Source organism: Salvia miltiorrhiza, chromosome 5 (genome assembly GCF_028751815.1).
Source record: "Salvia miltiorrhiza cultivar Shanhuang (shh) chromosome 5, IMPLAD_Smil_shh, whole genome shotgun sequence".
NCBI classification, from domain to species: Eukaryota; Viridiplantae; Streptophyta; class Magnoliopsida; order Lamiales; family Lamiaceae; genus Salvia; species Salvia miltiorrhiza.
Genome location: NC_080391.1, coordinates 43,196,101 through 43,210,772, shown reverse-complemented (window position 1 = coordinate 43,210,772; position 14,672 = coordinate 43,196,101). Strand labels below are relative to the sequence as shown.

The 14,672-nt window shown below is 34.2% G+C and overlaps 1 protein-coding gene across 1 annotated transcript; it reads left to right on the top strand.

Moving 5' to 3' along the window:
* The first annotated feature begins 7,124 nt into the window (after nt 1-7,124).
* LOC131024654 (GDT1-like protein 5) lies at nt 7,125-11,240 on the top strand. The gene is made up of 13 exons (XM_057954163.1): nt 7,125-7,301; nt 7,403-7,471; nt 8,795-8,854; nt 8,940-8,987; nt 9,547-9,632; nt 9,738-9,774; nt 9,848-9,895; nt 10,198-10,266; nt 10,353-10,397; nt 10,491-10,552; nt 10,681-10,753; nt 10,814-10,906; nt 11,026-11,240. The coding sequence occupies exons 1-12, from the start codon at nt 7,281-7,283 to the stop codon at nt 10,883-10,885; spliced, it is 690 nt and encodes a 229-aa protein (XP_057810146.1). The 5' UTR covers nt 7,125-7,280; the 3' UTR covers nt 10,886-10,906; nt 11,026-11,240.
* The last annotated feature ends 3,432 nt before the right edge of the window (nt 11,241-14,672 follow it).

Genomic DNA, 14,672 nt, shown 5'->3' with positions numbered 1-14,672 from the left:
TAAAATGGGGGCTATGAATAAAATTATCTTCATATATATTATAAATCGACAGAACATCCCTATACTTTACGTGTTGATTTTAAAATTGGTCTGCTGTGAGATCAAGTGTATGGAAAAGACGGACCATGTCGGTATTGGGACGGGTCGTGAGTTACTTTTATGGGTGGGCCATAAAAGTAATTATTGTTATAAGAAATATTAGAGTAAGTTAAGTTCAATCAGTTCCACGTCAGTACTGAGTCAGCAGAGGCAGTTAAGCTCTCAGCTGAAGATTAGTTAGTTTGTTAACACTAGATATTTACAGTTTTTGTATCTATAGCTTTCGGTTATTCTAACTTTAGATATAAGTTTTGTTGTAACTTTCTTCATTCACTTTTCATCAATGAGAATTCAGCTTACAATCACTCTTTCTATAAGTTTAGCTTATGTTTAACATGGTATCTGGAGCAGTTTTTCGATCAATGACTTGTTCTTGATCTGCAGATTTTCCTTCCCGAGTGCTTCTGTGATCTTCTATTTTCGTGATCCAAACACTCCTCTTTTAATCTCAGTTTTTTTTCTTCGATCCACACATCTCAAATGGTCGCTGCTTCCGCTTAATCATCTCTACCAAATTTGCATCCGATGATTATGCGTTTAGATCGGAACAACTATGCGTTGTGGCGCATCTAGATTGTCACAACTATACGTGCCCATGGATTCTATGAGTTCATCTCACTGAATGTCTCACCACCATCTTTGTTCAATCAACCTCAACACCCCGCCACCGCTGCTCGAATTCCAAATCTAGAATACTTTGCTTGGATTAGGAATGACCAATTCCTCATGAGTTGGATTCTCTCCTCGATTGGAGAGTCAATGCTTGGTCATGTAGTTTGTTGTACTTTCCCTTCTGAAATCTGGAATTCACTCGAACAACTTTTCAACTCTCAATCATGTGCTAGAGTTTTACAACTCAAAAAGATGTTGCACTCTCAGAAAAAAAGAAATCTCTCGGTTGATGATTACTTCCTTCACATGCGTAGATATGCGGATCATCTCAGTGCGATTTGTCATCTAGTTAAAGATGATGAATTCAATGATTTTATTCTTGCTGGTTTTGGTGCAAAGTATGAGTCTGTGGTTGTCAATCTCACTCATAGATCTGAAGCTCCCAATCTCCAAGAAATGCGTATGCACTTCAATCGCATGAAATTAGGCTTCAGCAAAATACTTATTCTCTCTCAGATCCTATAGCTCATTTTGTTCAACGTGGAAGACGAAGTAACAGAGGTCGTGGAACTGGTCTCACTAGCAGGCCTGCATACTTTAAGACTACTGGAAAATCACCTATTGTTTGTCAACTTTGCAGTCGTACTGGTCATGTGGCACTCAAATGCTACAAGAGATTTGATGTTAATTTCACAGGCACAGACACTTCTGCCAATAACACTAATCGTCAAGCATTTTTACTAATGTGCAGCAACTTGTTAAAGTGGAGTATGATGATGAAGAAGGTGTTTGGTATATTGACAGTGAAGCTACTAATCACATCACTAACAACTTCAATAACCTTCTCATGTCAGCTCCATATTCTGAATTTGAAGCCCTCACTATTGGAAATGGTAAGACTATTCTCATTCATTCTATTGGTTCTCAATCTATTCCCTCTCCATCCACCTCTATATTTCTAAATAATATTCTACTTGTCCCACAAATAACCAAAAATCTAATAAGTATCTCTCAATTTACCAAGGACAACAATGTTGTGTTTGAATTTCATGATGATTGTTGTCTTGTGAAGGAAAAGAAAACCAGCAAACTTCTCCCCAAGGGCAAGCTTCACAAGGGGCTCTATCAACTTAATTTGTCTAGCCTATATGGTTTAGCTTCCTCCACTCCAAGCACTCCTCAATCTGAAGACTGCTTTCTTGTGTCTACTGGTAGAAATACTCTTCCATCTTCTCTTTGTTCAAATAAAACTCCATGTACTCCCACATTAGCTAATAGTCATATCTCTCTTCCTACTAGTAATCTGACAACAAAAACTGAGTTTGATATTCACATTTGGCATCAAAAATTGGGTCATCCAAATGTCTCAGTTTTATCTTATGTTCTTAAACTGAATCAAATATTTGCTACTGTTAGTTCTCTAGATTTTTGAGATGTTTGTAGTCTAGGGAAATTACATCATCAAAAACCACATACCACTCAATCTGTTAAAACATTAAAACCTTTTCAACTGATACACTCTGATCTTTGGGGTCCTTCTCACATTTCATCACAGCAAGGGCATAAGTATTACATTCATTTTGTGGATGATTATAATAGATTCACTTGGATTTACCAATTGTTCATCTTTGGGGTCCTTCTCAAGTTGTTCAACAGTTTTTTCAAATGATAAAATGTCAATTTCTACTGAAATCCAAGCTTCTCAGTCTTACTGGGAAGGTGAGTATATAGGTCTAGAGTCATTCTTTAAGAACTTAGGTGTAAGGTTTCAACGTCCATATCCCTACATTCACACACAAAATGAGAGAGCAGGGAGAAAACATCAACATATTGTTGATGTTTGGCATGCCTTTGAAACAACTGTGTATCTTATCAATAGGTTGCCAGCATCCAATCTCAACATGAGCTCCTTTTACCGGACCTTATACAATTCACAACCTGAATACTCTCATCTCAAAGTTTTTGGCTGTACATGTTATCCATTTCTTCGGCCTTACAATTCTCATAAACTTTAATATAGGTCTGATAAATGTGTCTTCTTAGGTTATAGTAGTAGCCACAAAGGCAATAAGTGTCTCAGTGCATCAGAAAGAATTTACATAGCAGATACAGTTAAGTTTAATGAACTTGAATTTCCATACACTTCCATGATTACTCTTGCTTCACTAGAGTTATCACCTATCCCATCTATTTGTATAGCTCCACTATAGGTTTTCCCTCTTCCCACACCAATTCCCTCTCCTGCTCCTTCCATCTCCACATCCACTTCATCTTCATCCATCTCTTCTTCATCTCATGCACCATTGGTCTTTTCTCTAGTTGCTACAAAAGGATGCAATATTAGGCAAATTGATGTAAATAATGTCTTTCTCAATGGGGATTTAAATAATACAATTTATATAGCTCAACCAGCAGAGTTTGAGGACTTAGAACATCCTGATTATATCTGCCAACTACAGAAAGCCATATATGGTCTCAAGCAGGCTCCTAGGGTTTGGTATAATACACTCCACAATGAGATTACCACTATGGGCTTCACTAGATCAACCTCTGACTTCTCCTTATTTTTCAAAAGGGATTCTTCTTCTCTTACTATAATTCTGGTATATGTTGATGACATTTTAGTCACAGGTGATGATCAAAAAGCTGTTGATTATGTGGTGCAAACTTTACATACGAAGTTCTCAGTCAAATATCTTGGCAGTGTTAACTATTTTCTTGCTCTCAAGGTCAGTATTCACTTTGTCAACATAAGTATGTGCATGATCTCTTGCTCAAGAGAAAAATGGTAAATTGCAAGCCATGCTCACACCAATGACATCTGCCACTAAACTCTCCAAAGCTATAGGCTAATCATTTGATGATCCTACATTGTATAGAAGTACTGTGGAAGCTCTACAGTATCTAACTCTCACTAGACCAGATATTGCCTTGACAGTCAATAAATTGAGCCAATTCCTCATTATTCCTACTGATCATCACTGGTCTGCTTGCAAGCGTTTACTTCGCTATCTCAAAGGCACAACTACTCTTCGGCTTCATTTCAAACCATCTTCCTCATCTCAGCTTGTCAGTTATACTGAGGCGGATTGGGCGAGCTAAGTGGATAACTTGGCATTCCACCAGAGGGTACTGTATCTTTGTTGGTAAAAATCTCATTACATGGTCGGCCAAGAAGCAAAAGGTGGTCTCTCGCAGCAGCGCTGAATCTGAGTATCGCAGTCTTGCTCATGCCACAACTGATGTGGTCTGGTTAACTGCCCTTTGCACCGAACTTGGTTTGTCTCTCACTGCACCGCACAAACTTTGGAGTGATAATAGTGGTGCGATTGCTCTTGCCAATAATCCGGTGTTTCAAGCTCGCACCAAGCACATTGAAGTCGATGTGCATGAAAAAGTGTTAGATAGCACTATGGACATTGGTTTTGTGCCATCCGAAGATCAGATTGCAGATCTATTCATAAAGCCTTTGTTGGAATCTCATTTTTGCTCCCTCCGCCAAACTTTAAATCTTATGGATATCTCAAATGGTTGACTTGTTGGGAGTGTATTAGAGTAAGTTAAGTCCAGTCAGTTCCATGTCAGTGCCGATCAGCAGAGGCAGTTAAATTGAGTTAGTTAAGTTCTCAGTTGAAGATTAGCTAGTTTGTTAACACTAGATATTTACAGTTTTTGTATCTATAGTTTTCGGTTATTCTAGCTTTAGATATAAGCTTTGTTGTAACTTTCTTCATTCACTTTTCATCAATGAGAATTAAGCTTACAATCACTCTTTCTATGAGTTTAGCTTATGTTTAACAAGAAAAAGTAATTATTGATATAAAGTACGATAATGTTTTAAAAACATTACTTTTCTTTATATCGATTATTTCATTTTAAAAATAATTAATTTGAATTATTCAACTCAGACTCATGACCTGTGCCCAAATTTGCTCCGACCCACGCCCAAACTCGCGCTTAGGTTTGTTCCACAACTTCGATCTCGTCCGTATCACCTATATATATAGTCAGACTGGAGGATTTGTGTGATTTTAAGAATGTGCCAAATCTCACTGCCTTTTTTATACTATTATTTAATTCTACTTAAATTTCCTCTTGATTTGCCCAATCTACTTTTCAACACCCACTTGTTTTCAGTTTTTCACTGATAAAAGAAAAAAACCCAGTTCTTTTTGTACCGATCAACATCACTGTACATCTTTCAAATCCATAGATCGAGACTCATAGCTAAATACAACGATATTAATAATTTATTGATACCAAATAATTATTTTAAATAATATAGACCATATGAGAGAATCCTTATTGTGGTTAGTGTTTTAAAAGATTTTGACGAAGATTCACAACCAGAAGCTTATGATGGCATGGATAAATCTGAAAAATTAATTGAATATAGACACAAGTTTTAGATGAGACGGAAAAATAACATTTTTGCAATTTGCTTTTGTATAATAATAGGATTTATCTTAATTTTTTTTTGCCCGACTCATGTAGGGATGTCAATCGGGCCAGCCCACCGGGTTTTCGGGCTAGCCTTATCGGGTTCCGGGTTAGTCGGGTGCGGGCTAATCGGGTTGGAGATTTTTTCGGGTTGTAAATCTTCAACCCTAACCCTAAACTTTCGGGTTTCGGGCTAGCCCATCGGGCTAATCAGGTTAAAGGCGTAAAAATAAAATTATCATTTGTATTTTATTATTCCTAATGATCTAATGTATAATGTATAAAATATACATAGATATTAAAGATATAAATTATCAGAACCGATCACCTACCCACCGTGGGCAAGCATAACGTGCCCACTATTGATGTGGCAATTTTAATTAGGAAAGATAACTAATAAATCTTACTCTAATTAAAATTATCTTACTATAATTACAATTGTCACATCATGGTGGGCACGTTATGCATGCCCACGGTGGGTAGGTGATCGGTTCTGTATAAATTATATAGCAAAGCATGAAATGCAAAAATATAAGATATTCAAGATTACATAAACAAAATTATATTAAAATGAGATAGTAAAATTTAACAAGTATCAATGCACTAGAATCAATTTGGATTATTACTGAATAATTAGTGGATTTGTCATGCACGTCTCATTGACAGAAAAAAATAAAATAAAAATTGGTATCACTTTAAAATGAGATACTAATAATAAATTTCTAACTAATGAGATACTAATAATCAATTTCTACAAAAAATCTGTAATTAATTTCACTTTTTTTAATGAGTTTGCACACACATACACATATATATTATAACTAATTAATTTCACTTTTTTTTAATGAGACTACATATATATATTTAAGCAAATACCATAGATCTAAACATAGCAGAAGTTGTAACTGGATGCATAAGTCATAATTCCGTCAGCCCACCGGGCCAGCCCATCGGGTTTTCGGGCTAGCCCTATCGGGTTCCGGGTTAGTCGGGTGCGGGCTAATCGGGCTGAAGGTTTTTTCGGGCTACGATTTTTCAACCCTAACCCTCTAATTTTGTCGGGTTATTCGGGTCGGTCCACGAGTTTCGGGCTGCATTGACATCCCTAGACTCATGTAGAAGTCTACCAATTACCAACCCTATACAAAATCTAGACTTTCAATTTCCCATTGTCTCATTAGTCATTCATATCTAAGTCGTCACATATCAAACTTTATAAAGTCTTTTATAAGAATACAGAAAATATAGAATTGTTTGGTGCCGGATGGCTAAAAAACACAAACATATTAACATACCTAATTATGAAAAATGACTTGAAATATTCTAATTGTGGACAATATATCATTTTAGATTTCAAATAATGCACACTTATAATCTTCCATATATTTATCTCCTCATATTAAAAGTTGAGGCATTCTTGTGTGCTCCATGACACTAACACTTGCATTAAATGACACTAACACTATTTTGAAATGACACTAACGTTATTTTGTTTTACAAATAACACTATTGCATTAAATGACACTAACACTAACACTATCTTGAAATGACACTAACACTATTTTGTTTTACAAATTACACTAACACTAACACTATTCTGTTTTATAAATGACACTATCATGTTATATAAATAAAAATGTCGCGAAATGACACTAACACTATAAAATGATAGTGTCATTTGTAAAATAAAATAGTGTCATTTCAAGATAGTGTTAGTGTTAGTGTTATGGAGCACACAAGAATTTGCGTTAAAAGTTTGGCATGAAAGATATAAAACATGACAATATTTAATAGCAGAAAAAACCAAAATATAATTCAAAACACAAGATTTCCATATCGACAGGAGAAAAATATATTGTTTTCTTTTTGAAGGAAGAAAAATATATTGTTAACACTGTGTAAAATAATACTAATATGTTGTTGTTAATATGTGTAAATATAAATAAGCTTATTATTACGAGAAAAATTAGTTATTTCGCTTTACCCTGTATTTGCAATAAATTACATTTTAGCCCCCTATAAATTCAATAACATCTTCACCAGAAAAAGAGTGTCCTTGATTTCTCCGAAAATCTAGGCTCCGCTCCTTCAATCTGTCAAGGCGGCCTTCTCAGCAGGAATAGCGAGAAATGGATCTCTCTGTTCTTCAAGTAACGCACTGTGCTCTTTCATTTCATATAGTATATATGCTTTTTCATTGATTTTTGTATTTTTTTTGATGGTTGATTTGCTTGTTTTGTGAATCAAACAGGGGTTCACGAAGTCTCTGGCGATGACGGTGTTGTCGGAAATCGGAGACAAAACCTTTTTCGCAGCTGCTGTAAGCTTGATTTATGTGTTCACGGACAATTTTGATTCAGTTCTTATTGTTGATCAATATTGTATGTTTGATTGCTGTTGTTTGTTGTGTTGTTAGTTTGATATCTTTTTGCGGTTGAGTTTGTTCGGAATGCTCTGAGCTTCTGACTTTAGCACTCGCTCTCCACCCCATCCAAACAAAGAAAAAAAGCAGAAAGAGATAATAAGTTTTCTAAAATAAGAATATTGGTTGATAATTGCAGTGGTTGAGATATTTGATCTCTGATGATTTTAGTGGCCGTTGGTGTTATGAGTGTTCTGGAAACTTGGATCGATGCTGTTCGAACTATGTTCTACTTCGTTTTCTCTTGACTTAAGTAGTTATCGGTTACATAACAGCTTCTTTATGTTTTCAATTTGTTGTGGTAAAAGTTGGATCATAAAGATTCCTATTAATTTTCTAGTGGTTTCTCATGTGGCATTTGATTGATAAGTTATTAGATTGCTGCCTCTTACTTCTGTTTGCGTGTGTGTTATTTTTGAAGTATGTGTGCTCAATGTTCTCTTTTTATGCAACTAGGAAGTATTTTTATTACTTCACTTGGCCTGTTAACTTGATTACTGAAGACAGTTTGGACTAATTTCGAAAACAACTACTTTGATGCCGAAGTTCAAATGTTACCCTTTGTGTTGATTTTTTCTTTGGGAGGGGGTGGCCTAGATAGTGTTTCTTGGATTCTGCAAATGGCAGGCAGACACTGTAGTAATCATATTAGAGTGGGAGAAGGTGTGCATTCGTGCCACACCATTTTTCTGATAGAGTTGATTTATTGTGCACGATGAACTTTATCTATCTATGTAATCATTTCCAGTAATGAGGAAGCGGAATTATATAAAGACTCTCTTACAAAGCAATAAGTACCTTCTTCTTGATCTCTGTTGAGTACCATGTAATTAAAACTATACTTGCTGCGTTGCGTACACTGAGTAGGCAATAGGAAAGGTATTCTCTATAACCAAGAAGACTGAACCTGCAGGTTACGGATCTTGACCTCTTTCTTTTATCTCAATCTCCTTGGCTGGTCTGGAAGTCTGGTTTTCAATTTTGGGCAGCATTTGCATTACATTTTCTTGCAAAATATTTGTATTTCTTGGATCTTCATAGTATAATATCATTGTTTGATTTGTTACTGTAGGATTGGGGTGGAAGATGTATGTCTCCTTATATCACTTTATTCGTCTAACAAAAGACAAGTAGAATCAGTTATACTACATTATTTGTTAAGATAGCCTGGCTTTGCACTTTTGGAAATAATGATGAACTCTAATGTTAGCATTCCCTCAGATCTTGGCAATGCGTCACCCTAGAAGACTTGTATTGTCAGGCTGCCTTGGAGCACTGATTGTAAGATGCATTTCTCTGTGACTTAATCCTCTTAAGTTTTGTTCGTACACCATGGCCTCTAAAATAAATGTTTCTTAATATCTAGGTTATGACTATTTTATCAGTTGTTGTTGGCTGGGCTGCTCCAAATCTGGTAAGTGGCTTCAACTATGGATAATGCTTCTATTTGAGATACAATCAATATTGACATTAGACTTTGAGCTACTGATTATGCTCCTTGTCCAATTTATACTATATTAAGAAATATGCAATATATATATAGATAATAAGCAGAAAATTACCTTCTGGTACTCACTTACCTCTGGTTTATACTGCCAGGGTTGCATTCTGCCTAGGAATGCTACTCCAGCACTTCATTTAGCAAATCAGAATCTATTTTATCCTTTTACAATTAAGTAATACTTAATCATTTTCTTATCAGAAAATCCATTATAAAGCCAAGCCTCCTCTCTCTCGTGGAAGACTAGCATTGTTTCCTTCTAGATATTTGAACTCCATATGTAATCTGAATGATGCTTATCTTTTTATTTCTTTCCCTTTTTATATATACATACACATATATATCAGTCACGCCACTTTGCTATATCGACTGCTGTAGTACCAAAAAAAGAAATGTTTCCTCTGCATTTTTGGCAATGATGATTGGTTTTGTAACACAATATGACTTGTTTCTAATTTAATATTCTTTACAGATCCCACGTAAGTGGACTCATCACATCACAACGTTGTTGTTTCTGGGGTTTGGCCTATGGTCTCTGTGGGATGCATTTAAGGAAGGGTAATGAACTGTTGTCCTTCTTTACTTGCTTCATTCCTTGTAGAAATGTAATTCACTCAATTCCTGATTAATTAAGATTCACAATTCCTTCCTTTCTTCATACAGGGAAGCTGAAGAATTCGCTGAAGTTGAAAAAGAATTGGTGGGTTTTGAATGTCTTACAACTTGACTTACAGTGACTCTACGTTCACTTATTTCACTTTTATGATTTCTAGAATGCTGATGCAAAAAATAACAGTGGAGCAACCAAAGGGAATAATAAGGTGAGCTTTTATCTGTTATCATACCTCTGAGTTTACCTTGGGCTTGGGTTTATGCTCAATTTTACTATATAATAGACATTTGTTTTTAGATGATTTAGAATCTCTCTTCAGTTGTGTTCGAGAGAAGTAAATTTTGATATTTAAGGGTTCACATTCTCTTTATAGTTGTCTGGCATTACTATCTATCAAAATTGGTTGCTGATCAAATGATAGTTTCAATATTATTGTTGCTTGGAGCCTGGTATTTGACAATTGACTATAACCCACTTGAATGGTCTTTTCCCTGTGAAATGGTGTTCTAGGATGCAGATGACATGAAAAAGCAATATCGGCCCTTTCTTACTCAATTCTTTTCGCCCATCTTGCTGAAGGTTCTATGAAACTCTCTTAATCAAAATTTTTCAGGAAATTCCTACTCATTATTTCTGAAAAGCTCATCATTCCCTTTCTCCTGCAGGCCTTTTCAATTACTTTCTTTGGAGAATGGGGTGACAAGAGTCAGGTAAATCTGTTGAGAAGGCTGAATGCGTAATTACTATCCCATGTTCAAGTTTCATTCATTCTCCTTGGACAAACAATCTCAATCTTTTTACAGATCGCCACAATAGGATTGGCTGCAGATGAGAATCCTTTGGGTGTTGTTCTTGGTGGCATCCTGTAAGTCCATGCTAGAGCTTCATGTCTTTTAGGACCAAATATGATATCTGAATTCCCTAATAGAGTTGATGGAAATTACTTTTGTACCATCTAATAAAATTGTGTTTAACTGGTTTGCCTTGTATCAGTGGACAGGCTTTGTGTACTACAGCCGCAGTACTGGGAGGAAAAAGTCTAGCAACTCAAATATCTGAAAAAATAGTAAGTTTCTGTATCTATATTTCCTCTCCCAATAAACAATCTAACTCGTGGTTGTTACAGGTTGCACTCTCTGGGGGAGCTCTTTTCATTGTTTTCGGGATTCAGTCACTTCTTTCAACGGTTGATTCATGAAGACTCCAAAATTACTTAAAGGTAAGCCTAAACTGCTAGTAGTTTTCTAAACTATTACTCACATAGCAGACTCAATCGTATATTTGGACGTAAGCATTAAGTTGGGCTAAAACTTTCTTGCTTTTGTTCTTCTTATGCAGAAGATAAAGGTAAGCTCATTCTGGCTATAGACACACATATTGGCTTTATAGGTGGTGTTATTGTTCAACAGTTTAGGAGATGAAATGTAGTCTTTTTAGAAGTGGTACCGACTTATTTTGAGATCTAACTGAACAGAAAAGAAGTTGAAAATTATTCAAAACTTGGAGATTGTTCCATTTTTCTCCATTTTATGAATTTTTTGGATTATCTTTCATGATTATGATGGTTCCACAGTGGATCAAAACGTCTGGTCTAGTTCGCTGTAGTATATCATTTCCGAAGAAGTTTGAGAAGAGGAGTGCATTAGGTGTGTGAATTTCGTGACTTTTTCTAAGTTGAGGCATTTTATTTGGTCTCATCTTTCCTGTTTAAGTTCATATTGTCATTTATAATGTTTCATAAGTTTTTGAACTTCAATTTATTTTCTCAGCCAAAGAGTGCTCTTATTTTCTGAGAAATTATTATTATCAGTTTCGACTAATAATGAAAGCATTGTGTTACTGGAGAGTTAGGTGAGAGAACAAGTCAGTTGAGAAAAACTTGTGTATTTTTGTGCGTTGAGGGAGCCATCGCATGTTAGTTGTGCCTTAGTGCAAGTCAGTCACAGTTCCACTCTCTTTATTCACTTCCAGCGTTTCAATATCGTATTTTATTTCATGAATGGATGTTATGTCTATGGTAGGACATGTGACGTGAAAACTTTAAGGTTTTAATATTATTATTTTTTTTTCGTTTTGTTTTTTTGCAACTTTTTGATAAATTGATCTTGGCAAACGTAATTGAAACTGTCACCTTCATGAATTTTATCCTGTGTTACTCTTTGGGAGACATGTGTAATTTTGTGGTTCTTAGTTTGCAGTTAGCATTTCTTATTCGAGGATCAAAATTACACATTTTATGATCCGAGGTTTAAGATATATATGAGCTTAGGGATTCGAAATTTACTTTAGGATCAATTGTTTTAGTTATATTTTAATTTTAATTTTAATTTATAAATCATTAACTTTTTTACAATTACATTGTGATCTAAAAAAATTATCCGAACTATCAAATTTTAACGATTATGTGTTTATGTTCGATTTTTAGTTATAAAAATCCTGTGTGGCATGTCAGAAGCTGAGCTGGATTTTGACATACAAAACGACGTCGTTGTAATAACAAAAATAAGTTGGTATCAAGCCTTTGAAGGTCATCTTGATGTTAAAATAACGTTGTTTTGATGTCTACTAATTTTCAATATTTAGTAAAAAAAATCCGACTCTGCTTTTGGCGTCATGTAGGAGTTCCGCTGTTAGAAATCTAATTTGAGAATGTAATTGTTAAAACGTTTGACAGTTTGAATATTTCGTTGTATTCTCAAAAAAAAAAAAAAAAATCCTTGTTATTTCCTTTAAATCGAGACATAATTGTGAAAAGATGAACAAACATTTTTTTCATGGAAATATGAATGAAAAATATAGATATAAAATTTAGTGATATAAGGGCATTACTCAAAAAGATAGCATCATATTAACCATTTACTTTTATGATGGACCCAACTCAACTTTAACTTTCTCAAAGTGGATGGACTAGTGCAGAAACTATGCAAATAAAATTTTTGAGGTCCTTTTCAATAAAACTTTGTGGTGGAGCTCAACTTAAAGAGAAATTCGCTAATTATGTGATAATTGTATTCTTTTAAAGTAGTCACTTTTACATTCTGAAACTTTATTCGTTGATTCTCAAGATAAGATTGATTGAAAAGAGTAAAATAAAATTTAAGACGTTTTAACTTTTTTTTTTCTTTTCTTTTTTTCAGAATTCCCACAGCAGAAAATTGATTATGAAATAGGAACTTGTTCTGGTAGTTACTGCATTAACTAGCTAGCACCTATTGATTCTATTCCCACCATTGATAACCCTGGTAAAATTTATCTCCCTCCAAATAAATATACATTAAATCAAAATTTACAAATCAATTTAAGATCTCACAATATATAAGAGATCTTTTTAAAACACTCCCCTATACATATATATATATATATAGTGTGTGTATGTGTTATTTTATAAATTATTTGAGAAACACATGATTTACGTTTAAATCAACATTTACAAATCAATTTAAGATCTCACCACATATCTTTTTGAAACGCTTCCCTATATGTATAGTGTGTGTGTGTTATTTTATAAATTATTTGAGAAACACATGATTTACGTTTATGCATGTTAATTACTTTTGCCCATATTTAGTTATTTGTAAAAGTGGATCTCTTGTGAGACTGTGTATATAAGCCAGTGTACCGAACCGCAATCCATGCAAAAGTAATGTATTAATCATCATTTTTATTCGATTATATTACTTTGATATTCCAAAAAAGAACAAATTTTGTTCGTGAAACTCGTAATATTATGGTGTATACTTCGCTTTCCAATACTTCCAATTTTCATTTTTTTAGACCTGCGAACTTGATGTTCTATTTTTATTATCTGCTTTTCTTTTTTCTTCTTTTGCTTTTATCCTCGTACTTTCGTTCTTCTACCTGTTTCATTTTTATTTTTCATTTTTATGTTTTACTTTTTCCCTAGCTTTCTTTGATTCCTTTTTTAAAAGACAAAAAATAATAATAAAGGGAAAACAGTCGCAAAAAGAAGAAAAAGAAGGAGAGAGCAGAACCGCTGGGTTAAAAGTAAAGAAGATCAACTAAAAAAGTGATAAGTACGTAGGGGTAAAATACCTTTTTTTGAATTACATGTAAACATCTATAAATTTTATTTTCACTAAGATGTTCTACTTTTATTTATTAAACATTAACTCTGACAAAAAAAAAGTTTAAATGCTTATCGAACGGCCATACCAAAATTAATTTCAAATTGGTATTTTTTTTTTTGAAATACAAATACTAACTTTACAATCTCCATGTTATTTCAAATCCTTCGTTATATCTAAAGATTGCTTCTTCCCTAACTCTCACGTGTGGATTGAGCCTTACGAGTTTGTGGTTGCGCTTTCTTTGTTCTTGCTCTGTGATGAATTAATTTTTCTTTTTCAAGGGAAAAAAATTAAAAAATCCTTGGTTATATATATAGGCTGAGACATTTTGCGATGTGATTCATAGTCCCACCCCACCCACTTCCACAAACAAAAAGGTAAAATCAAACCTCTAACACTGAGACGTCATCTCTCTCAACTAAATGCCAAGGCTTACAAAGTTAAATCCAATTCTCCCTCTCTCTCTCTCTCAAGTTTTTTTAAATAAAAATTATATCAGTGTTTTGTTATATCTACGTCATCAAGAATATCAGATTTAATGTTTTTTTTTTTTTTTTTTCCTATCAATGTTTTGTTATATCTACGTCGTCAAGAATATCAGATTTAATGCTTTTCATTCGTAGCATTTTAGTTATTGAAAATATAAAAGAAAATCCCTTAATTTAGCTAATAAATGAATATGCCCGCAGCCCGCATATATAAAAAGATACTACTATTTTTTTTTTGTTTTGGGTTAATTGTATGGGTTGGAATTAAAACTACCCACATGCATAATATGTCTTACAAAAGTACCCACCCCTTGTAAAAGTACCGAAAAGTGTACTTGATGGTGATGGCTTGCTTGATTTTTTGTAAAAGTTCTTACACTTTTCTTACACAAGTACAATTGTGTAAGAA